Source organism: Pagrus pagrus, assembly GCF_965226575.1.
Source record: "Pagrus pagrus genome assembly, chromosome: 14".
Taxonomy (NCBI): Eukaryota; Metazoa; Chordata; class Actinopteri; order Spariformes; family Sparidae; genus Pagrus; species Pagrus pagrus.
In genome coordinates this window covers 18,593,666-18,619,090 of record NC_140198.1, presented here as the reverse complement: position 1 = coordinate 18,619,090, position 25,425 = coordinate 18,593,666, and the positions used below count along the sequence as shown (strand labels likewise).

The window sequence follows — 25,425 nt, the reverse complement described above, 5'->3', positions numbered from 1 at the left end:
ATTTCAGACGTAACACTCAGTTTCTTTGCAAAATAATACATTTATTTTAATATTGTCTCACATGACAGTAAAGCTGCTTAGAGCTGTTTGGTGCTCAAATACAAAATTGATTAACAAGATCATAATATTTGCTCAAAGAACCAAAAATAAATCGGGATAAACAAAAGTAAACCAGCCTGCTTTGCACACTGCAGACAAACAAAATGTGCTTGTGTATCTAAAGGAGCTCATTAGGCCACATGAGCTGAACTCCATCCTGGACGAGTAAATCAAATGCTCAATAATCTTCATCACTCCGAGGGTGATAAAGACATTGTTAAGTGCTCCCTTTATGTGCTTTCCCCCGGGGGACACTCAACCCAGATATCACTGCCTGGTCCTTTGGAGCTCTTTTCAAGCTGCATCCCAGCTGAAATGATCCGTCTCGTGTGACTGAGTTAATAATCACCGATGGTGCATAATGGTGCATCAGGAGAGTGTGCATATCTTAAGATATCGATCTAACATGAAAATAAATGAGGGAAAGACACAGTTTGGTGTCCATGACCCATATTGTTCTTATTGTTAACGCACCAGTGGTGTCAAGTTTATTGTCGGTTTTATGAGCTCCAGGTGGGTTTTTAGACCGAATACAAGCCCTTTCAGCTCTGTCATTATTGTTTTCAAATAAAAACATTAATATGAATTACCATATAATGTGATTTCTATGGCAAATCATTCAATCTACTATATGAAATAATGTGCCAGGTCAAATAATACGCAGCATCCTCAAACATAAAATCTTTTTTTTTAGGCAGAGACTTTTATGTGGTAATGTGGTTAAAATTAATCTTAAAAGAATGTATATTTATATTTGAACTCAAGTGAAAAATGTGTCATCTGATCACTAAAACATCTCCAAAAAAGGACAAACCCAGAGTTTAGCGTATAGTTCCAGTTTTGTTCGCCTATTTTACGCACCGCCACAGCTGCTCCCTGACTGAAGCTTTGGCTCCCAAAATTATATTTCTCATGTTGAATAGGCTTTAAATTATATTTACCTCCTTGGAAACGTATGTTTGGACTTTATTAAAGGGAGTAAAAACTGTTCTTAAATTGCGTACAGCACGTTATCTGCATCAGTGTGCCTTTTTTGGATGTGGAGTTTCACTTGTAAACTTTCATTTAATTGTTCACTTAAACATTTTAACAAAACTCTAATATTTGCATTTGTTAAGATATGGGATTAGACTATTTTGTTAATTGCACCAAAGAGCCCCATTTTGCTCACAACGTCCTCTGCAAAGCGCCCTTTATCCATTCAATAGCCCGGGGGTATGCGCCCTGGGGGAGCTTATACGCTCGGTGCTCCAAATGCTCAATTTATTTATTCTTAATTTTGTGCCGATCAATTCATTGAAGCAAAAAGGACTACGGTGTCTTTTTAAAAAGAAGAAAAGGGAATTGTGGACGTAACCTTGACGGAGCTGAGGAGAGGGCTCCCCTGACGCTGGAGAGCCGCTTGAGTCAACAGGCGCCCATCTAGCAGACTCGCCCTTGTCTTTATTCTGGCTAATTTTTTATTTACGGCTTTTCTTTGACATGTCTCTTATCTATCAGATTAAAAGAACAGCTTGTAACAAATCAGTCTGCACGATTTACAACAGCATTAAAAGGGGACAAAGGGAGCAGGCAGTCAGTACCTGAGAGTCTGGTAGACGGCGCGGCGCTGCAGCTGATTCGATGGTTTGAAAATACGCACGAAACAAAATACTTGAATCCTGAAAAAGAGCCTTTGTACGTTTCTTTAGAAATCAAGCAATTCTGCATGACAAAGGACAATTAATAAGCCGTCTTTTCACGACCAGCAGCTGGTTTCCCCGTCAAGGAAAGTTGGAAAAAATTCAGACTGAATGCGCGCAAAAGCCCTTTGCGCGCAGACAGCAACCCAAGGTGACCCATTTGGCACAGTTAAAATAACCAAGCCGAGGTAAAAGCGAGGGAACTGTCAAAAACATTTAAGCTGAAATATCTTGAAATTGCAAATCCCTTTATGTGGAGGGACGCTGCCGATGTGGGTTAGTCGTACAAAGGAGGTGGTTAAGTTGGAGAGGCTTTGGAAACGGACACGTGGCTTCTCAATGAGAGCTCTTTTGGACCCGCGTGGCTTGCTGTGGCACTGCACATTCAACTACTTTAAACTTATCCAGCTTGGTAAATATGTGAAGTTAACCCAACATGTTAACCTGCAAACTTTAAGGAAATAGTTTATAAACTTTTAAACACTTTAGTGCATTTATAACGTGTTTTTTTTACTCACTTTTAAAGCACAAATGCCAGCTGCTCCAGGCTTCCATCCTCGCCTGTAAAAGCAGGGTACTGAGTTATTACTGGGAGAGGGGCGACTTTTTATTAAAAACACAGTTTTTAAACAAGCATTTAATGGTTTAATGCACTTTCATCTCCACTTTTCATGACTTTATGATGCGTGGTGGCGTTTTTTATTTTGCGTGCAGCTGCCTTTTAGCCAATAAATAACCTATAGGAAGGAGATAAATACAGAAATGTGAGCATGTTTGTGTGAATCGGAAACGGCAAACGTTTTACTTTTTGCATTAACGACGTGAAAGCAGCCAAGTACTCATTCTGTTTATAGCTGTAAAACAGGCGTTTTCTGCTCTATTTTGGTGCAGCTTCATCCAAAACAGCTCGACCTGCCTCGATGGACTGGAAACAGCTCCAGTTGCTCTCAGTGTGTTTTTAACATCACTGTGGTTAAAGTGGAGGAAAATGGAGCAGCAACACGTTTCATTATGGAGCTGTTAGTGGTGACAAAGTGTGCTCAGCCCCGCTCAAGTGGCGGGGAAGGAAGCCGCTCGCCGTTGCCTTGAACTCCAGGCTGTTTCCCTGCTGCAACATTTGAACCCATTCAGCTGTATATAATCTGTTTAACAGCTAATCAGTAATGTAAGATGAAGGACTGGCACGCAGCTTCTCTTTTCCTCACTTTCCCCCCTCTCTCTCGCTCTCTAATTGAATATTCAACGCGCGCACCGTGCCTCTCTCTCCCTCTCCCTGTGCCTCTCTGCTGGCCTTTTTCAGTGTGCTCAGAATGCGCCTTTTTAATTCTCGGCCCATACACAAGCAGTGTCAAAGGTCGGGAAATAATGAACTGCGCAGACACGGAGGTGACCTCTGCAAAGCGCCAGCGGACGGCTCCAGAAGTGAATGCTCCCTGAATGGGATCCTGGTCCAAATATCAGATGTGACATTTGGATAAAATTACAGTGGAGTTTTTATTTTATTTTCCTGCCATCGTTTGACTGCTGGCACCTTCAATCAGTCCACATGTGAACATAGAAATTTGAGTCAGCTGAGAAAAATGGGAATACCTGGGTAATGAGGTAACAAAAAATATATTTCTTGGTGCTGGTGCAACTAATTCAAAAATGCGATGTTAGGATACAGAGATTTATAAAAGCACACTTGTGCGTCACGACTTTGGAGCCCCACTGTATGTAACCGAGTACATGACATTGTGTTATTATTTGAAACAAACAGCAGAAATGCGATTCATGCAGTTGAATGGCTGTTTGTTTACTTTGTGTCGATATGTAATCAAGCAGTTTAAAGTGAGGATTAATTTTGAAAGCGACGAAAGAGAGTCCAGTGCAAGTTTTACTACACGCACGCGCAAAACGCATACACAGCATTGGAGGGTAGTTCACGGTGCCGTGTTGTTTTCTCTCCGCAGATAAAGCCAGCATTAGTGTCGCTCTCGGCCACGGTGTGTGGAGTGTTTGGAGCACATCATGTACCTGCAGCAGACCGCCAGCCTCCAGCAGGTCAGTGTGTTTGTTCGGCTCAGTGTCGTGGCTCGCACACAGGTGCAGTGTGGAGCAGGAGCGTCATCTGGTGGCAAAGAGGGAGAGCTAGAGGGAGGCGATTCACATCTACTGCAAGGCCATGCTGTGGAGAATTTTGACATTTGAGTTTGAATTTTGAAAAAATATGATGTTTTATTAATAGTGAAAAGAACACTGTCACTGTGTAGCCTACAGTATTATTTGTGTACAGTAAAATATCCCATCTGATCTCCAAAGGGCCCTCCTAATTCACATGACAGCAACACAGACTCTTTATATCACCCTTCTCATTTATCTGCTCTCTGAAAGACTGTATGACAGTTATGAAATTGTCAGGACTGAAGAAAAATAAAGGCATTTCCATCATCATAAGTCATCGGTCACTCAGGCAGTAGTTTGGCAATATCTTTGAATTTGTATAACTTGTATGACAGTGTCCATAATAGCTAAAATACTTTAAAGAGAGAGAGAAGTAAAGCTCAGTACTTGACCCAGTTACCAGAATAAGTATTGGAAATGTACATTGTTGCAAATCAAGCTGATACCACGATACTGATACCTGAGTAAATGTACTTACATTACATTCCAGCACTGCCCGTTAATGATTCCCTCAACCCCTTGGTAGCAAATACACTGGGTGGCCAAAAAGCTGCAGGTCAAAGTGGAGACCTTCAGTAATATTTAAGTAATACTTGAGTAATATTGACCCAAATCAAAACATTTATAACTGGTGAGTTGGATTTGACCAGTTTATTTGAATTTCACTGCTCAACACTGAATGTTTTAATGAAAGTCGCCTGTTACCAGAACCATTGACTGATCATGTAACCAGAACTTTTTATTCTTATACTGTAGGTATTTGTTGTAACAAAAGGTGTCTTATGTACATTATTTCAGGTGCCATCATCACAATTAAGGCAAAACTCTCATCTCAACATTTGTTGTTTTTACTATGAATACAGACAGTCAGTCATTTTTCAGTATCAACATGTATACAAAAGTTACAAAACAAATAAAAAACACTTATATCTCATTTTTGTAATCATTCATCCAGTCCATCTAAACTACAGTATAAAAAACACTGTGTCACGCCTCAATAAAATCTGCATCTTTAAAAAAATACACTGTAACCTCCTTTAACATCCAAATTCTGTTACGTTCATGATCACTGAGCCACCAACAGAACAAAATGTGAAAACTTCAGATCCCGTGTTTGTAAAATGCAAAGAACAATCTGGAGAAACCATCATCTAACTTTGACTCAAAGCACCATCAAAGCCCGAACACATCAAATACAGTCAGCGTGCACACACTCAACCTCCAGTTTACTTTTCACAACATCAGATAATCTTTTTTACTCTTCACTCTTTTCTTCAACACTGGTTCTCATTATTGTCAACAACAAATAGAAAATGCCATAAAATACAAAGCAAGTACAGAAAAAGAAGATACACATGAATAAAAGTCCTTCTGTGGTTAAATACTATTCATTAAGTTTGCGATATATTTAAATCAGAAAAGAAAATTTCCTTTTAAATATTAGGTTTTAAAAAAAAATCACATTGACATCAGCTTATCACAGAGCCAACAGCAACATACAGTATATTTTACTAGTAAGTATCAAGTGTGTGTTAATAAAGAAATAAATAAACACATCTACATGATCTAATTGATTGCTGTTAAACTGTTTAACAGTTTGTCAGTTCTTCAGCTTACCTTTTATTTATTGTTAACCTTTACTGTACACTTCCTGTATGCTGAGCCCTGAAGCTTCAAGGATCAATTCAGTTCAGACATATTTATGTAAAGACGTCACATAAATGCAGAATGAACGCAGGCTGTTGATTGGTCATTCAGTTCAAATAATCCAACTACATGTCATAACATGTTTAACATGATTCTATTCAAATTCTTCTGGAACTCCAAGTAGCGTAGCAGCTTCCAGTACATAAAAATATTGTAGAGACACATTAAAATATGAAGCCCCTCAATTGACCCAAACTATTTTTTTTGTCCAAATTGAAACAAGGAGAAGAATGTTATTTTTGAACTGATGAACTATCATGACAACTGAATAAGCTCTGTCCTCTAAGACTGAAAGAAGTTGTTGAAAAATCTGGAAAAGCTTGCGTAGGACCTTTAAGCTCACAGACTGTATAAAAGAAGTAGATGCAGCAACCTTGGCGTCACACATTGGTTTGTGGACTAGCGTGACCATTTTTATATGAGATTGTGGCACTGGGGAAGAGCGGGGGGTTAGGGGATAAGTTTACAGCTAAAGCTCGCTCGAACTAGCTAACTTGGTTAGCAAGGTAATTCACCTTAACTGTGATATTAACTTAGATGCTAATTGTGGCTAGTGAAAAATAGGCAACCGAAAGGCAAACAAGACATTTTCATGAACTGAAAACAGAACGTGACAGGGTCAAAGTTTTAAGACGACGACACAGACAACCAAAAACATGTTCACAGCTATTTAAATATACACACTGCCTTGTCAATGACAAGGTAGCCACGCTCTAAAGCATATCCATCTTTATCGTCTATTTTACTCTAAATGGGACCATCATTTACTAAATAAACATCATACTGTATTGTAGAAGACTTGAAACTAGCGATTAAGACCATAAACTCATTAGTGAAATGTTTACTTTCGTATTAAATCAAGTGAGATGTAAGGTCATTTTCTCATAATCTTACATACAATTGGACTTCTTTTGCAGCCAGTGGAGTTGCCCCCTGCTGGCCAATAGAAAGAATGCATGTTTAAGGCACTTGGCTTCCTCCACACTGGCTTCATTTTCAGAGCCATAGGCTACATCCACTTCTTTTATTCAGTCTCTAGTTAGGCTACTTTTTCCCACAAATGATCTAAATCTTTCTTGGCAGTGATTCACTGTGTAGCACCACATGTACACTGATTTTTATATCTCACATTTTATGCAACTTGACATGAGTATGCCTGTCATTCTAAAGTCACTTTGAAAATATTTCCTTCATTGATCTCAGTAGAGCTGAAACAATAACTCGATTTGAAGTTTAGTTTTTATGATTTTTAGACCAAACAATCTGCAAACATAGAAAATAATCAGCAGATTAATCGATAGTGAAAACAATCATTTGTTGCAGCTCTAGATCTCAGTAAACATTAAATGGCTTTCACATACAGCACAGCTTCCTCAACTCTCTCTCAAATACTTCATGGTCTTACAAAATAATCAGATTTTTTTGTATACTGTATCTATGTACAAACACCCAGTCTCAGAGTCAGTGACCGTACCTCCAGTCACTCAATCTGCCTGTGGCTCCTGCTGTCAAATATCATCGATCTCCTCTGTGGCTGGTAGAAGCAGCTGGTTGATGTTTCCAGTCTCTGTCCACTTTTTGGAATAGTCATTTTGTTTTGAAGAGCGATCCCCTCTGGCGTCCTGAAATTCTCTGCCATCTCTTTAGAGAAGACATTACCTGCCGATGTGTCGTTCAGGCTCTTGATGGATGAGAGGAGCTTGCCATCGTCTCCTGAAGGCGGGTAGTCCATGATGGGAAAAGGAGGGCTGAGCAAGATGAGACTTTGAGGTCTCTGCCTGTTCCTGAACGACGGTCTCTGTAAGATGTTGCTTCTGTTGGGTCTGGGACAATCTACAAACACTTCCAGACTGGGCGCGTGTCTCCTTGTTATGACTGGCAGCTCTGGAGTAGACGTGTTCTTCACAGCCTCTGCAAATTTCTCGCCATTTTGGTGTTTCTGGTGTTTGGGTGAAGGCTCTTTGTTCTCCAGCTCCTCCTTTAGATCCGACATCATTGGAGAAGGTGCGGCATTGCTTTTCTCTGCGCTCGCTTTTGGATGTTCCTTTTCTTGTTCCTTCACTGCGTCGAAATCATTATCTTGTCTGGAGTGAGGTATCTGACTGTACTGCACCTTTGGAGGGACGACGGGCACAGCTTTGGCCTGGCATGTTTTAATCATGAAGGCTGTACGCACCGATGACACGCTGACCGGGGCTGAATTTCGACGTAGAGGCGCCTGCCGATCACTCAGAAACAGCTCCAGCTCCGAGGACAGCCCGTTGTTTGCAGTTCCAGATGAGGCTGGTAATCCTCTCTGACATGAAGAAAACTCTGATGAATTACGATTTTGTTGATTTGAAATGTCTCTGATGCATCGTTGCCCCAGATCTAAATTCAGTGAGTATGGCCTGTGTTTTGCAAAGTAATTTTCCTCTCTTTTCTCTGCCTCGTAAGACATCTGTCTGTAAAACCTCTGAGATGACGCTGTATTCTTCTGTTTTGTGCTGCATTTCCCTGCGTGAGGTTGTGTCGTGTGACTGCTGTTCACACTGACCCGTGTGGGTACTGACGGCAAATACGTCCATTTAGCTTTTGGTTTGCTGCTTGTCGTCTGAGGAACGTTTCCTGAGAGGTGTTCAGTGCTCTTAACGTGAGATTGTTTATTATCAACAGCAGGAGGTGACATCTTCCCCTCCTCTAGGCTCAGAGTTTCCCCATGAGAGCTGAAAGGTGACAGCTGGTTGAAGAGCTTCTCCACGTCCGGTGAGTGGAGAGGACTGGTGACCCACTGCTTGGTGGAGCTAAAATCATCCCAGGGCTCTACCAAGTCGAGCTCCTCTGAGTTTCCTTCATCAATGTCAAGGTGTGGCAGCTCCAACGTGTGGCGTCTCTCCTCCAAACACACTGACAGCCTCTGAATAAGTTCCAGCTCAGGAATCACACTCTTCTTTGCTCCTTCACATGAGTTGTTTTTGTCTGCTTGAGGACTTTCATGTTTCTCTGGGTTTTTGTTAGCTTCATCTGGTACTGTGGGGCTTTCGACCGCTGGAGTATTCTCTATCGTCAAAGGATTCATAACTTTATCTGAACAGGTTTCCTTAAAAGGAAGTTGGCCCTCCTTGCTGGAAGCTGGGTCATCTTTGTTTAAGGATGTGATGTTTTGATTCAGCTTCTTTTCTCTCTTCTCTTTTTCATCCACCATGTCAGCAGGGCGAGAACTGTCTGTGTTTTTGTGAAGAGAAAACAAGATGTCTGACTCCGAGGGCTGTTTCTTTGCAGAATTTGATCCAGTGGCAAATGCATGATCACTCAGAGAGGTATTTGAAGAGTGCTCCCTAAATAACAAAGACAGAGATGGAGAGCTGCGGCTTCGTTTTGACTTGACGTCCATCGTTAACTTTGTGAACTCGGTGGTACTCTTGGAGCCAAAAACGGGTTTGAAAGTCTCATCCAGCAGGTCAATTTCAGGTTCAGTTATCTTCAGTTCTTGGTGGAGGTCAGACCACGGTTCTCTCCCAGTAGAAGATCGCTTTTCCTGAGAAAGTATAAATGATGAACAGACAAAAACAGAAAGGATTAAATATAGCCAAAATGATCCTCCATTCATCTCTAAAACAAACAAACAAAAGTATGTGCTGTCCAAACCAATGATATGTAGGCAAACATCTTCATAAAAGGGAATTGAGGAAAAAGGGAAGGATTACTACTTTAAAAGTAATAATCATTACAGAAAAGAAGACGTGTGCTAATGAAAGATAGCATCTGAAATTCTGCTCTAGTGGAGGCACAACATTACCAGTTGAGTTGCTATGGGCTGGTTGTGCAGTTCTTTCCCAGGAGATGGCGCTACATCTTTGCCTTCTCTTGCATTTGCAAGGGGCGGTGGTTCCAGTTCAGAAATATTCTTCCCTCCTCGACTTTCTCGCACCACTTCTTTGCTTGAATCTGAATTAAAAAAGGATGTTTTTTTCAGTACATCCAATTACACATGTAGGACTTTAATAACAACCCAACAAGCCACTTTAAAAATGTGATAAAGGAAGATGTCCTCACCCTCTGGCCGGACTCTAGCAGACGGCTCCTCTGTGTTTTTCTTCTCTGTTCCTTCCTGCTTCTTAGGTTCCATTTGAGGGAAAGTGTTGCTCTTTCCACTGTTGCTGCTGTGTTCAGAGCTTTCTCTGCTGGGCTTCAGAGTAGCTGCTTTGTCCTTGGCAGGCCCCCTGCATGGCGTGCTGTTGGAGCTGATAACGGCTGACACGCGCAGGGGTACGGACACGGCAAAAGGCTCAGATATGTTGACGGCTCTGCGTTGATGCCTCGGCGAGGACTCCAGCGGGAAGAAGCTTCCTGGGAAGGATGGCCGAGAGGAACTGTTGTGGGAGGAGCCTGAGTACAACATCCTCCTGTTTTTTGGGGATGTGGGTTTGTAGCCGCTCAGGTCATCACCTTTGTACACCTTCAGTTGCTCTGGTAGTGTTTTTTGAGGGGCTGCAGAGGCACCTGGTGACCCCTTTTGGTTTGTGCTAGAGCTCCAGCCACCTGTTGCCCCGTCAGCTTTGTTCCCTTTAAACTCCCAGTTTTGGTCGCTTTCACTCAGGTCATAGAGCGAGTCGGATCCCAGGGTTCTGGATTTTACATCTGGAACAAAAATGCCACCAGATGGACTGTTGTTTCCTGTTCTGTCATCATCTGTGCAGCGACAAGAACATAAGAGAAAATATCAGTTCGCTGTAATAGATTCAACAACACCATTTCATAGAGTGGCAACAACAACGTTTTTGTAAAATTACACTGTCACACTCTTTTGCTCTGTATTTAAATGAATATATGAAGATTTTAGCCCCACCTGTTGGTAAGGAGCACAAAGACTCCATGCTCCGGGACGGACGAAGAGCGGCCTTTTCTGTAGAAATAAGACAATAATATTATCACTCCAGGAATCATCTCATCACCCCTTAGATTCATCTGGCTCTACTGGTTACAATTCCCCGCTGTCTTAAATGTTGTGCACGAGTTGTTCATGTTCACGTGGCAGGAATACATTAAAGGGACAGTTCACCCCAAAATCAAAAATACATATATTTCCTTGTACCTGTGGTGCTGTTTATCCATCTAGATTGTTTTGGTATGAGTCTCCGAGTTTTGGAGATATGAGCAGTAGAGATGCCTGCCTTTTTTTCAAATATTATGAAACTAGATGGCACTCAGTCTGTGGTGCTCAAAGCGCTAAGAAGATACATTTGAAAAAAAAAAAAGAAATCATACTCAAGGTAATCCACAGACTTTGTTGTGTGCAGTCTCATAAGGGAACTATTTCTTTCTGTATCACAGCATAGAAGGAAGCGTGCATTTATTTATAGGTGAGAGGCTAGGTAACTAAGCTAACTAACATTACAGCTCAGCCAAGAAGGACGGCAAAAAAATTGTTCCTACATAAAATGTTCACAACAAGGTCAACAAGGATTATCTTGAGTAACTGGGTCATGGTCATGGACAGAGACATTGCTTTTGAGTCTTTTAATTCTGTTTTATTGTTTTTTGCGTTTTGAGCACCAGAAAGCCGAGTGCCATCTATTTACATTACATTCAAGAGAAGGCAGACATTTCTACAGCCGATAACTCAAAACTCGCCAACTCACACCAAAACAATCTCGATGGATGAATAGAACTGTCCCTTTAACTGAACAATGAACGGTCCCTTTAAGTGACCTTCCATTTACAGGGACACTCTACCTGTTATCCCAGGTGATCGTATGAACACACTGCCGTTTCGGCTCAGTTTTCCCTTCGAGTCCACAGACCGTCCCAGGTTGAAGATGGACTTCCACTTCTTCGATTTCCCAGAGAATTTCCTCCTAGCAGATAAACAAAGATTGTTAAACTATCCCACAATAGTTGTGATGGTAATAAATACAGTAATCATACACGCATCAAACACTCTGCATACTGTTTGTAAGTTATACTCATTATGTCCATTTAGACTGAATGTGTCATACTTGCTGTCTGATATGTCTATGACGGTGTGGTAGAGCGTGGCAGTGCTGGTGTCAGGCAGACTGTTCTCCCGCTGACGTTCTCTACGCACGGGATGGTTTGGACTCAAGGAGCGGGCCTGGGCTTCTTCCAGGCTCATCAGTTTCATCGGCCCACACTGGCCACTGATCGGGAGTGTGGCGTACTTCTCCCCACACATCACACTCGACCCTGGAGAAGTAAAATAGGTCCAATGTTGAGATAGCAAATCCATCTGCCCAGCTAATCTCCCTCAAAGGAATCCGCTTGTATTTTTTGAACGTCATACCTTCTTTGGGTTTGATCTGCACCGAATCACCGCTGAAGATCTGCTCTGTGTGGTTTAGAATAAACTCAACCACCGACTGTTGTATCCGCACCGCCTGGAAAGCCATGTCTCCGTTACCTGATGATGCCTCAATGTCTTTACATCTGAGAAGATGAAAAAGAAGACATGTTAAAATCCTTTGAATGTTTATTTATGCATATTTTTCCAAAGCAGCTACAGAAATTCCCGATTTTCTCTCCACATTACCTAAAAAAATAAGGATTTGTGAAGCTAAGTTTACCTCAATAGATTCGGAGCCCAAACCAGGGCCAGGTTTCGTGTGTGCATGTTCGTCTGGGTGCTTAAGGTGGCAAGGTGAGCCAAGTGCTTAGTGAGGTACTCCAGAGTCCTGAGGAGAGTCAACAAACACACATTTATTACATTGTTCATTTGTTTCTTTGGGTATTATGATAGAAATCTCAGTAACAGCAGTTCACCTGAAGTGAGGGGTCGGCAGTTCTTTGACGACCCTCTGAATGTGCAAAAGTCTCTCATGATCCCCCTGGACTCTGACTACTTCCTGCATGTAAAACAGACAAATGTCCATGTCAACAGAATTCACATCTAGGGCTTGATCCCTGTGCCTCAGCAGCTGGTTTAGAAAACGGTCTTACTTCCAACAGTTAATTAATCACAAATATGAATTGAATTTTCATGCTTGTGGCCTTTGCAGCTCTCTTGAAATTCTGTCTAATGATGTTTAATTTGATCACCAGTAAACAGGATCAATGTAGGGTAAAGCTATGATCCCACTGCTTGGCTCTGCAGGCTTCCACCTGGCCTCCTAACCCAGTTATCCACGCTGAACAACTATAAACAGGAGTGTGTGCCGTCAAACTCATGTGACTGAGGCCCAAACAGCTGAGCATGTTAGCTGTGTTTGTTAGTCATGGGTGAGGTCGTAAACATACGTTGTTGTTGTGTCCTCTCTCCCTGCACAAGGATTTACTTGGAAATGACACATTATGTTACAAAATGTGTGAAAATTTACACCAAGCACCTAAAAATGTACAGATCCTTCTCAGCTCTCATGATTTCATTCCTTCCAAATCAAGTTGGTGAGAAAGTTCTTGGGTGTGTGTTTTTTTTCCATATTACACCATGTGAGGATACACTGGAGCACTGGAGTTTTTCAGGCACGAGCAGCACAAGATGTACTCATGCCAAGGTATGCAAATGGCCCGTCAAGGTACACAGAAAGCTACACAGAAAGCATGAACCAGGTCTTCACAGTTTGGTATTCCTGTTTCCTCTTCTCTAAAGTTTCTTTCACACACAGAAAATGCAGCCACAAAACTTCTCTCTGGTACTAAATGTAGAGTTTGTGTTACCCCAATTTTGACCATACAGGTTGCCAGTTAAAGTTTACACTTAATTTAAATTCTCATTATACTTTTAATGCTTTTGCACTTGCTTTATTACAAAAATTGAAACCCCACAATGGCCTGGCAAAAGGGTAGGAAACAACTAACAACTAAACAACTAAAACATAACACAAACATAAATATACACAAATCATAAACATTCAGTAGTTTATCAGTTGTGTCAGAGTGTATTCAGGAATCAAGAATCAAGAATTGAATCTGATCAGAAATGGGCACAAATACATCAAAATGTTACTTGTTACAAATTACAAAAACTTGCTTATCAAATATAGATAAAATACAAGAAACTGGCATGAGAAAATCTATTTAATCAAAACACAAGTTATTTGTAGTTTAAAAAAAACTATTCTATACAAACAGATTTTATTACATTTTAGCCATTTGTTTGCCTCAGTAGGGTTGGGTTTTCTGAGCTAGTTGTTGTACAGCGACAGTCCATAATTCAAATTAAAGGGGAAAAAAATCAAACTCAAAAAGTTAATATTTACAATATTAATGAGGTAAAAAACAAACTCTGAAATAGTTATTTGATACATTTCTACATAAACAAGTCGTCCTCAAGAGGAATAAGGTCCCCCAAACATTGTTTAAAGCTAGAAACTTAGAAGGGTCCTGCTAACATAAACACAGTAAGCAGTATGAAATTGTGTTTTACTTTGAGGACAGTTTGTGTATTCAGTCATGAAAATCAATCAGTGAAGGCTTTTGAAGATTTCTTCCCTAAGTCATTATTTTGTGTTATTAATTTATTATCAACATAACTTGGTGTTTATGTTACTGGTTCATTTAACTCCTAATGTAGCCTGCTCTGATTTTGCATTGAACATAGATCATGTCAGTGGTTAAAACAGTTTTTTAATGGAAAACATATTTCATATATTATGAATGATTAATCCTAATTTTTTTGTTAAAGCAGCCGACTAGCTTAAAATGTGCATCCCTAATTCAGGACCATCTTTTTATGGTTTTAAGGGAGCAAAACAACTACTTTTGATGACAAAGATGATACCGATAGTAAATCTTAATGAGTTGAAATAGCTGTTTTTGTGTAATTATGTAATACAGTATGTTCTTTGTTTATAGTTCAGTTGACATCTGCAAATAATACTGCGTCTCCAGGGAAGAGATGAAAACAGCTGATCAATAGTGAGTCAGAGAGACGAGGTCACACTCATGAGACGTGATATAAATAATGTGCAGTGCTGACAGAAATATGCTGAGGGGACATGTGGAGTAAATACTGACATCATTGCCATTCTGCCTGTTACTTATTACTTCGTAAAGCATGAACTTAAGATCAATCCGCTGTCAGACCTCTTTGAGGCCTCACGGAATTTTAGTTTTCACTGAAGCAAACATTTAGATGTGACTTGAATGTACTCACTGTGAACTTGCTGTATAGCTCATATGTGAGCAGAGGATTGGGTAGCTCCCTGAAGTACAGCTTACATAAGGAACCCACACAGTGGATGTCCTGGAGGTACACTTCCTTTGTAAGGTCAGGGCACGCCTCAGAGCTGAATTCCTGCCTGCACACACACACACACGCACACAGTTAGCTGAATGCTTTGATTGTAACCCATGCTAAGTACTGCTGCAGTATGTGCGGCTTGTTAGATTGAAGTCTATCCAGTCAACTAATGCTGTTATGGCAAAAAAAACAGCAACAAAGATGTTAAACAAACCCGATACTAATCTGAGAAAACAAATATTATTATAATATAATAATGACTATTTAATCAGCATACCTGGATAAAAACCCTGGAATAACATTAACCCAATTTTGTGGGCATGATTTGTGACAATATTTGATTCAGCGTAGCATACATTTTGAAGAAAAAAAAAACTTCAGCTGCTCCAAACAGGAAGTATGCACCAGTAATATTAGAGAATGTGTATAGATACACACATGTGATACATAAACACCCAGTCATTGTCATGAAATCGGATTTTGAATCACCCGATGTGTAATATTTTCTGCTACTTCAGGTTTTTGATGCCTTCAAAGCTTTACAGCACATGAAACATGTTGCATGAGTACCTGAGACGCTGGATATTTGAGGTGACCCCCGACAGTCTGTAGATCCCGTCCACAATCCCATGCTCCTCAATAAACTCTGCACATTTCTTCAGAACCTGAGGAACTGAAGTTCAGAAATCAAGTTAGTCATAGAGAAACATAAAAAAAAAAAAAAAAAAAGGATTTATTTTGCTCTGGACTTGATGGTCACGTTAAATCTTAAAACCAGGAGAAGGAAACAACCGTAAATGTAATGTCTCAGCAGAAACAATGCACATAAGGTTGACTTCATGGTATAGGGTTTGTTCCACCATGTCTGTTTTCTATTCCTTAGGGCCACTGATTGTAGGTGGACTTAGACAGGAAGTTAAAAATGGTTTGTTTGTTTCAGAGGAAGGTTGACACACCCAGTCCTTGTAGCTGGTATTACTTACGACATTTCCTCTAATAGAAAATGGCTTTTGAAATGTTACCACTGACCTGCAGTGTGCCGCTTTCTGAACTACAGTACATCACCTTCTGTACACAACTGTGTTGGCTGCACTATTATAAAAATCCAAACAAATCACATGCTCTGATCCAGTCCGACCACAACATTTCTTTAGCTAATAGTGAAAATATCAGTTGATTGCAAATCAGTATACAGGGAAAATGTTCATTCTGAAAGTGAATATGTTGCAGTTTGGATCACATGGAGATTTAGATTTAAACACTGATTAAGATCAGCCAGTGTGCAACTCTTTTCAAATAAAAATAGTTACTTTCAATTAAATCCAATAGCCTTTATTAGTGTGAAACATGGGTGAACAAATTGACTTTTCACCTTTAATCAGTGCATGTAGTAATGAGTAACTCTGTGTTAGTGCAGATTTAAATAAGGCACTGGATATTCATGGATGAAAATTAGTGTTTAATACTACCTGCCAGTAAAACTTCTCTAGAGATACATTTCCAGTTTTTAAGATAGTTGATTGTTGAGTCTTATTCCCAGCCCTTCAAATGCTGATGCTTTGGGTTGGTTGGTCGGGCCGGCCACCAAACTAAACCTTTATTTTATTAGTAATGGACTCACAACTATCTTAAGAACGTTTAAGTCCTGGTTATGACTTGACTGAAACTGTAATCATGATGCCAACTAGTTACTTTTGTATGTTTGAGTTCATGCTGTAAATCAAGGCTGCCTAAAGTTGGCAAATAAGGTTCAATATGGCCCGGCAGACATTTCTCGTGGAAGAAAAAAATACAATAATGTTTACTGTAAGGTAAAACTGTTCTTTCTCGGAAACTGAGCATTCCTGGAAGAGTGACACTTTGTTTGTTTGTTTTATTTGTCTGCCTATTTGTTTATGTGCTGTCATGGATTGGTGTTTTTGTCTTACCTTTGATTATTATATACAGTGATTTTAACATTTTAAACTGTAACACGTCATTTTAATCATTGGTTTAACTCTCAATGCCCTTCACGGGACTGGTGTTGGAAATTAGCTTTATACACACACGTAAAGTTCATCGGATAATTCTTCTGCAAGTTTCTCAGTTTCTCTGTATTTGCTTCTTTCAAGTAAACAAAGTAGAAAACTGATCATCTTGCAAACAAAATTCATCCTCCACAAAATGTAAGAATAGTCTCGGTAATGGTTCATGTCTCAGTAATCACAGCGGACACCAAGAATCTGCCACTTACATTCTCATCTATTTGACTTAATTGGACTTTCAGTGACATGCCTGTGGTCAAATGCTGGATGATGAATGACTCTGGAACCTTCATTTAGTGCCTCTCAGTCTCTGCGCTGAGGGAAGATCCCCACTTCTTGTAGACTGGCAACAAAAATACCGTCTGATTTTTCAAAATACTTTATGAAAACACATGACATTAAATCAGCACATGATGTGTGGCGAGAAAGATTTCAGGTTACAGTTTGACCCCGCCTCAACGCAGTCAACAGATGCGAGTTATTTGTTTCTACAATAATGTTAAATGTTCCATTAAATGCTGAAACTGCAGCTGCAGCTCAGTGGTTGGCTTTACAACAACGCTTAACAGCCCTGCAGTCTTTTTCTTTGTAGGTTTTATAAACTTATTTTATGACGACAGTGTTGTTTGTCGACTTTAAATTTAAACGTTCAGGGCAAGAGTCACAAAACCGTTGTAAAACTGGTGAAGTGAAAAATGTGTTTTGGTGTCTGCTGATTTGGAAATGCTTGTCTGAAATTTTCGTAGTTGGCAACGTGAAACAATTGCTAGAAAGAACTAAGAGAACGGCAAAATCCTGAGGTGAGAGTTTCATACTACATCCAACGCAGACTTTGTCACAGAAGTTTTATTGATCACTGTCATCTACTAATTATTATTATTAGAACAGTGGGCTGGTGATCCATGGACTGAACCAAAGCTACATACATTTAGGGTGATACAATTAATGCAACACGGTGTGTCAGTCTTGAAGAAGAAATGCAGATTTGTTCAATGTGTTGTTTGACTGACACAGAAAATGAGTTTCATTTTGATTTCAACTGCCCTTTTCACGGGGAACTACGCAGAACATTGCTTAGTAATATAGAAACAGATAGGGGTTTTTTATAAATATGGATGAGGAACAGAGATAAAGTTGACACTGTACAGGTTATTTGAAATGTGTAGTTTCGGATATATTTTTCTTTCTTTCCCTGCAACAATTTAGTGATATCACTTTACTGACTTTACTGATGTGGTGTCTCGGGGGATGGGCCAGATATGGCCATGACGGAGAAATCAAAATAAACAAACTATTATTAGAGACGTTCTGATGTTAAATCTTACAGACATGAAGGTCAAATATTGTTTTCTCTGTTTCAAGAGTGCTCTCATACGACCAAGAGATTGTGAGTGTATAAGCATTGCATTCTTGTGAAGCAAGGAAGAAAGTCAACATAACATTGCGTTGAATTTTGTGTGCAGGGAAGACTTTTGGCATCAGGGACGATTTAATATCCTATTCAAAATAAAAAGTCACTATCAGGTCACTATATCTAAACTTCTACTTTGTGTCTATGTTAACTCATCAGTAGCTTTCAGTGCTGTTCATTTCTTTTCATTAGTAGTTGATTCACAGTCTAAAAGCACACTGCATCTGCCTGACATCCATGATGGAGGGGTACGATCCAAACCTCCTCCCTCTCTTCCTGCCCTGATTGCCCCGCCTTAGAGAGCGTCCACTGTAACAGGTCTTCCTTAAAGTTATCCTCAACACAGCTATTCATACGCCTCTGCACGTGGGAGACTTCTGTTCTCTCTCTTTTTTTGACACATCATCCAAAAAAAATGACAGATGATGTTTGTAAAAACAGAACAATTCAGAGGAACAAAAAGGGATACACAAATATTACCCTCCCAAACAAGCCTCATCATATTTTTTAATATTTAACAAAGGTGTTTGTTTCTACTCTTTTTTTGTCTTGGCTCATTATTTTCTCTCATCCAACCAGGCAGCAGCGCCGCCCAGTCTTTTGTCAGACACAAACTAGTCATAGGAACTATAGTCACCGTAGGAAATTGACACGAAAAATGTAAGAGCCACACCCAGAGTCACAAATGACCATTTAACACAGCCAATGAGTGAATGAATGGCCTTACTAAATGTAAAACACATGTATACCTACCATTCATATACGTGACAAACTTGGAGCAAAGCCTGTTTTTGTTACACAAAGACATCTTTTTTGTCTTAATTTCACCATATGATGTATATTTAAAAGTTATAATAGCTACAATAATGTAGGAAATGACTAACAAAGCTTATTTTTTTGGTATAAAATGTGTATGTGTATGTGTATGTGTATGAGTCAAGTAACTGGGGAAGAAATCAGTTTGTAGTTTGATGAAAGCTGCTAGTAAAGGAGAGTTAGATTTCAAGGAAAGCAACGTAAAACATTTACCATCATGTCCTGAACTCTGGAGATGTTCTATCAGGTCACAGCCGAACGCATTCTCACTTCCTTTCTTTTTGGTCTTCTGCTTAGTCCCTTTATTCTTCATGTGGCTCCAGTTAGTCGTCCAGACGATCAAAACAAACAGATCCTTGGAAGCACAGCGATCGATCCATATGACCCCGAGAAAGGTTGAGTTTGTGGGTCAAAAACAGCAGCTACATAGAAATCCCAGCAATCAGCTCCCCAAAATCTGCATCCGCTCACATACTGACTAACCGCACGCTGTAGGAGGCTGAGAGCAGAAGTGACGTCACATTTTGAACTTTAAGTCCTTTAAATCATCATTACTTTAGGTGATGATCGAAGAAAAGAGGTAGTGTGGCCGTTGCCTCGCTGGGACGTGGCAGACGGCTGCTTTATCTGTGAAGGATTTGCAGAAACAGCATTAGAAGCGGCCGGTTTCCTGTTGTTTTTTTACCCCCAGCCAGTCTCCCTCTGTGTGCTGCTTTTTATCTCCTCCTCTTTTCCTTCATTCCACACAGTCTCCCCTTTTCACTGGCTTCTCTGGAGCTGAGGAAGCATACATGTATCAAGAAAGGGAAAGCCCCTCAGCAACATTAGTTTTTAGTTTTAATGTAATTTTCTGCTGAGATTTTTCAAATATTCTGTGTGAAGAGATGAACTCGTGGCAGTGGTGTGGCAAGGATTTTTGAAATGTTGGGACTGTGTAAAGGGGAGGGAAGTGAAGTGAGGGGAGGAGAACAGCTGACTTCTGTTTCTCTCCTGGTTAAGGAATTACTGACCTCTTTTATCAATCTTTTTTTCATGTGCCCAACTCAGAGTTAACGGGAAAGCTGCTCACTGCCTTCCTGAATGCTCCCAATGTATACAATTTCCTGTGGAGAGAGCCCGGGCTCGAAAACAAAAACAGACGGGTTCTGAAGGAAGAGGGAAGTGGGAGGTGACTGAAGTGAGGGCCTGAAGGGCACAGATGGGAAATGGGGGGAGATTGAGGGGGGGTGGGGGCATTGGGGTGAGGAGATGGATGACACACACATGGTTCTTGTTACTAGCTGCTATGCGTTTCATGTTTTTGTTTTAAAAGCTGGACTGCAACATAATCAATGAACACATACATGTGTGGCATTGATGTTAATCTTAAAGGGATTATATTTTCATCCAGTACTCCAAGTATCTTTTCTACTTCCTGTCTTAAGTAACTGATATCCAGTTACATCCTTGCATTCCCATGAGAACGATCATGAAAATATCCCTGAGTAGTGATGATGTATTCTTCATATTTTTTACAGTTTCACACAGAAAATGGTAGATCCTAAAACCCCAAATCCATAAATTGAGGTTTGAAATGTTATAGCTGTAAAATACTTAACTTTCCCTGAGGAGATATTTTAACACTTAATCACTACTTGCAGTTTATCTACCCGTGTTGTCAAATCACCACTGACCACAATGACTGCATTGGAGACATTTTTAGAATTCAAATGTTGTCACAAGAGCTGAAGTAAACAGCACGTCAGATTAGCTTCACTTGTCTGCTGCAAACTTTTGACAACATCCGCCAAAAAGTCTTTGGAACACCTGGAACTACCAACTGGTTCTGACTTACAAAGATGACCAAACACTGGCAACACTGGTAACTCTAGTCCTACTAACCTCATAAATGTTGCCACACAGCAAAATATTTTGCTACCACCGATGACATGTAAAGTAGGTGCCAGTGGTTTGGATTTTTCTGATCTCATGCCTCCAAAGCATCATAAAATGTGTATTATGGGTTCAAGTCACATTTCAGCCTTATGAACCTTAGTAAACCTGCAATGACTGTTTCTTGACTACTTGGCGGCACTAGAGACTAGCTTTGAAAAAACACTGATAAATTATCAGGTTTTTTTTTGCCTATTTACACAATCTGCAGATATGTTTGTGTCCGCCTGAAGAATCTAAGTCCAATAGTCACTCTCCTTTTAGCTCTGTTTTTGGTCTCCACAAACTCCTGAGATTTATACCAGGCTCTTAAGCTGACAATTGTTACATTATGTTCACCAGCTAGTCACTAACACTGTCTGTCTGACATTTAATGCTGGGCAGGTAGTGTACTGTGGGTTCATCAGATTTTTTTGGCAAATACAGGTAAAAAAAAAACCCAAAAAACCTGATGACACCTGTAAGAGTGAACAAAAAAGTTGCATGCCAAAAACCAAAACAATGGGCAAATAGACTGAAAACTATCAGGAGAGCTGAGGAAAACTGCAGTGGGATGATAATTCTATGTGTATTCGTCACTTTGTTCATAAGAAGTATTCATTAAAGCAGCTTAAAAGAATAAATTCACGCAAAAATGAAAATTCTGTCATGCCGATGGAAAGTCAGGTGTAATTGTGTAGTCCATGAAAACATTTCTGGAGTTTCACAACAAAACAGCTTTCTCCTAAACAACTGGTGTAGATGGGTACATCTATGGGATAAGATATAAAAAAAAAAAATAAAAAAAAAATAAAAAACATCCCCCATCTATTTCAGTTGTTTTGGAGAGTCCTGCAACTCCGTTTTGCTGTGAAGCTCCAGAAATGTTTTGTGGATTACGAAAACTTCACCTGACTTTCCATCCCCATGAGGGTGAGTAGATAATGACTGACTATTCATTCTTCCATGAACTTATCCTTTAAATACGCTAGTTAAGTTGTTCTATTCTAGTTCATGTTTTTATTTCCTCGGGAAAAACATTTCCTTTTTGCAGATAAGCACTGAATCCATTCACCTGCTGTACCTTCTAATTCCTAAAGTCAAAATAATGTGGGAACCTATCCCAGCATGCAATGGCTCAAAGGAAATGGGACTGATAACACACACGCACACGCACACGCACACGCACACACACGCAGACATAGACATACAATGCTAATATCTGCAGGCTCTTTTGTGTTCTCTGTTCACCTGACCTGCATGTCTTTGAATGGTGGGAGAAAAACGGAGCACCCAGAGGAAACTTGCACAAACAAAAAAGGACCCTGGATCTTCTCGCTGTGCTGCCCTGAAACACTGAAATGAAATAATTTCACATTGTCAGGCATGATTTTAATTCAATAAAATAGCTTAATTTCCATCCAATAGTCAACTCTTTTAAGAACGTGCCTGAACTCAACCTAGAAGTTGAACATGTACAATAAGCCTCGATTTTATATTTGAATCACTGCACTGCTTTTCAATAAATTTGAACACCCCACAGATGAATTCTTAAACGCTCGTAAAGGCGTTGCTATATTTACAAGCAGGAAGAACACAGTACACATCATTCTGGCATTCTTTTAAATGGTCTAGTTTGTGGAGTAGATCATAGTGTTCTGACTTGCCGAGTTGATATTTTTGTGCCGAAAGCGTTTTGTCACATGTGAGCTACATGACCAGGCCTGGCCTCCACAAGACAAAGCTTTCTTTCTGCACCATAGGAAGAGGAGATGACATCATATTGTCCATACAAAGCCTCAGACATCCCGCTCTTTCCCTGCACTGCTCGAAAAAAATAGGTCTGTGCTGAGAAGACATTTCATTGTATGTGGATAATAAGGGGTTATTCTTGTTTTTACTTTTAGTACATGTCCTCAGAGTGATGCAGTGTCGTGGTAGATCTGCAGCATAATTTGGCGTCGGCTAAATGCCACAGAGCGGAAATGATGCAATGAGTGAAACAGACAAAAATATAATGCTGACGATTTGAAGGCAGAAATACTACATTTTAAAGTTCATGTTAGTCAAGTGTGTCAAATCAAAAATGAGATTATAATTTATCAACTAATAGTTAGCTGTTAATAAGTGCATAATTAACTGCTAATAATACACAATAAATCATGTATTAATCTTAATAAAGCAACAAAAAAAGCTCAAAAGGTTTAACAATGCAAGTTAGTAACGTTTTTCATCACCTATAACATTTTCTTGTTGGTGCTCATAAATGTCTTATAATCTAACAACAACCATGACTAATAACATATAGCCTTGTTAATGGCAATAAGCCTCATTAGCTATTACAAAGACCTTAATATAAAGTCTTTCATTTTGATGTTATTTTGTGTAGATTATGACTTCCTATTTTACTTTGAGAAATTAACTTGTGTTTCAAATTTGTTCAGAAAACTATCAACACAACTTCAAACAACCAGCCAAAATCTCGAGAGAAATCTGTTGGTTGGCACCGACAGAACACACATAATGTGGCTCCTGTACGACTCCAAATAAAAGAAATTAACCATAATCAAGGAAAACATGGTGAAATTTTAACTGTAAAAGGATTGATCCCACTTGCCCCAATGTCTATTTGATGAGTTTCTTGTTGAGAATACAGACGGGACTAAACTGCTTTTAAAAAGGAATATAACCAGCTGATTTGATTGACCATGTAAAAATACAGTGTAATCTAAGCCCCCTTAAAACTGCACGTCTAAAACTGAAAGCATAGATACCTGTAGAATAAGATGTTATAGTAACTCAATGTTAGCTCAAATCCCAGGGTTTCATTCTTGTTTTCCAGAGGAAAAAAAATTGTTTTTTCTTTCAGAATAGTCTTTCTTTAGCTGACTTTTGTTGTCTTTATATGGTCCATACTTGTGCTGTGTGACGTCTTCCCACATTCAGACAAAACAAGACTTAATAAGGTTGTTATCATGACGCATTAAAGCTACTGCTGTGCAAATTGCCTGGCAATAAAAGCAATCTCTATGTAATTAACAAGAACAGGAGACCTCACTAGACTTTGAACGGTGGACATTGTGCTCTCAAGGACCCCCTGTGGTCAGATTCATGTACTGCAGCCTGGCTTGGTATGACCGTGTAAGATAAATTAAATGAAATGTTAGTAAAACACTGATTTGTGGCTTTTTAACTTTGCAGGAAGAGTCATTTTTGCAAACCATTGGTCCTTCTTTATATTTTAAACTACTCCTCATGATTGACACAAAGCAAACACGTTTTTTTCTCGGCTGCATATTGGATGAAGCAAAATTTTAGTGTCAAAACTGTAGATGTTTGTTCTTGAACACATAAAACCATGAGACAATTCATAATAAAAAATACTATTTATTATACATGTGTTCTAAAGACAAAATAACCCTATTAGAAGTGAAATGCAGAATGACTCATCATCATTCAAAATAAATCCACCAAAGACATTCTCAAAAGTTAATATGGCATCGCTTTGAATTTCATACGTGATTCATGTAAAAGTACATATTCAACTAAAATATGTCAATGAAATGATGCTACAATATCACCACAATATTTGAGTTGTGATCAATTTACAAAATCGTATTGAGAAGTTGTAGTTTAAATTGTTCACTTACAATATTCTTACATGTCAGCATTTTCAACCCACAGTAGAAAAACATTCATTCAGGAGCATTCATGAAATGAAATGAACGGACTGTCAGGCCACCAACAACCCAGAAAACCTGTACTCTGGTTTTCAATATGTATATCTATAAAAACACTAACTCTCATTCAAGCGCTTCATAATGGCTACAGCATACTGCATTAATAAAGAGTTGTTCAGATCATCAACAATGTGAAATTTAGAGCAACCTGTAGTTATTATGAAGCTCTTGTTACAGTTATGACAGTGAATATATAATGAGGAGTGGCTCAAGTAAACTGCAACAATGCTTTTTTTTTTAATCAAAGTTAGTAATATTGCTCAGTCTTTAGAATATTAGGATGTGTTGGTCCGATAAATAAAGACAACATACCAACAGCTACACTATCTTCAAAATATAAATTAAGTAAAAACAAACAAAGTTGATATGGGTGTATCAGACACATTTCTAAGCAGCATGCAAGGATCAAAGCATAAGTATGCAGATTTTTCTAGACTGAAGTGTCTTCACATACATGAAAAAGTTATATTGATTGGTCTTTAAAGACTACAATTATAATTTTAAAATGTTAAAAGAAATAAATAAGAATCCACCACCCATTATTCCAGTAAAAACAATCAAGCATGTAAGGCCTTGTAAAGAAAAACATGCCTTGTAATAAATCACATCTTATAATTATGGCTCATAAAACTACTTTTCAAGACAATTGAAAGGTCAATTATTAAGTTCAGTAAATAAAGCTTGTTGGAACAAG

The 25,425-nt window shown here is 39.4% G+C and overlaps 2 protein-coding genes across 5 annotated transcripts in view; one reads left to right on the top strand and one right to left on the bottom strand.

Annotated features, from left to right (window-relative positions):
• LOC311268815 (cationic amino acid transporter 2) overlaps positions 1-25,425 on the top strand; it is a 100,061-nt gene that overhangs the window by 47,660 nt on the left and 26,976 nt on the right. For 2 of the 4 annotated variants that reach the window (XR_014624014.1, XR_014624017.1), the window contains one exon: positions 3,734-3,824. The exons of the other annotated variants lie outside the window; for them this stretch is intronic. The gene's annotated coding sequence lies outside the window, so the exon portion shown is untranslated. The remainder of the gene's footprint in view (positions 1-3,733; positions 3,825-25,425) is intronic. 4 annotated transcript variants of the gene reach the window in all.
• arhgap31 (Rho GTPase activating protein 31) lies at positions 4,663-19,905 on the bottom strand. Its single transcript, XM_084372680.1, has 12 exons — positions 19,294-19,905; positions 15,400-15,502; positions 14,743-14,887; positions 12,411-12,493; positions 12,215-12,322; positions 11,935-12,077; positions 11,630-11,837; positions 11,367-11,488; positions 10,480-10,536; positions 9,687-10,322; positions 9,430-9,578; positions 4,663-9,168 (listed from the first exon to the last, which is right to left on the bottom strand). The coding sequence occupies exons 1-12, from the start codon at positions 19,391-19,393 to the stop codon at positions 7,132-7,134; spliced, it is 3,891 nt and encodes a 1,296-aa protein (XP_084228806.1). The 5' UTR covers positions 19,394-19,905; the 3' UTR covers positions 4,663-7,131.

Bases quoted from the DNA above. Each gene is read 5' to 3' on its own strand.
- arhgap31 (XM_084372680.1), bottom strand. From the start codon at position 19,393: ATGAAGAATAAAGGGACTAAGCAGAAGACCAAAAAGAAAGGAAGTGAG. The intron at 12,494-14,742 runs GTGAGTACATTC...TTTTACATGCAG, and splicing joins AGCTATACAGCAAGTTCACA to GAAGTAGTCAGAGTCCAGGG. The intron at 12,323-12,410 runs GTGAACTGCTGT...GACTCTCCTCAG, and splicing joins CTGCCGACCCCTCACTTCAG to GACTCTGGAGTACCTCACTA.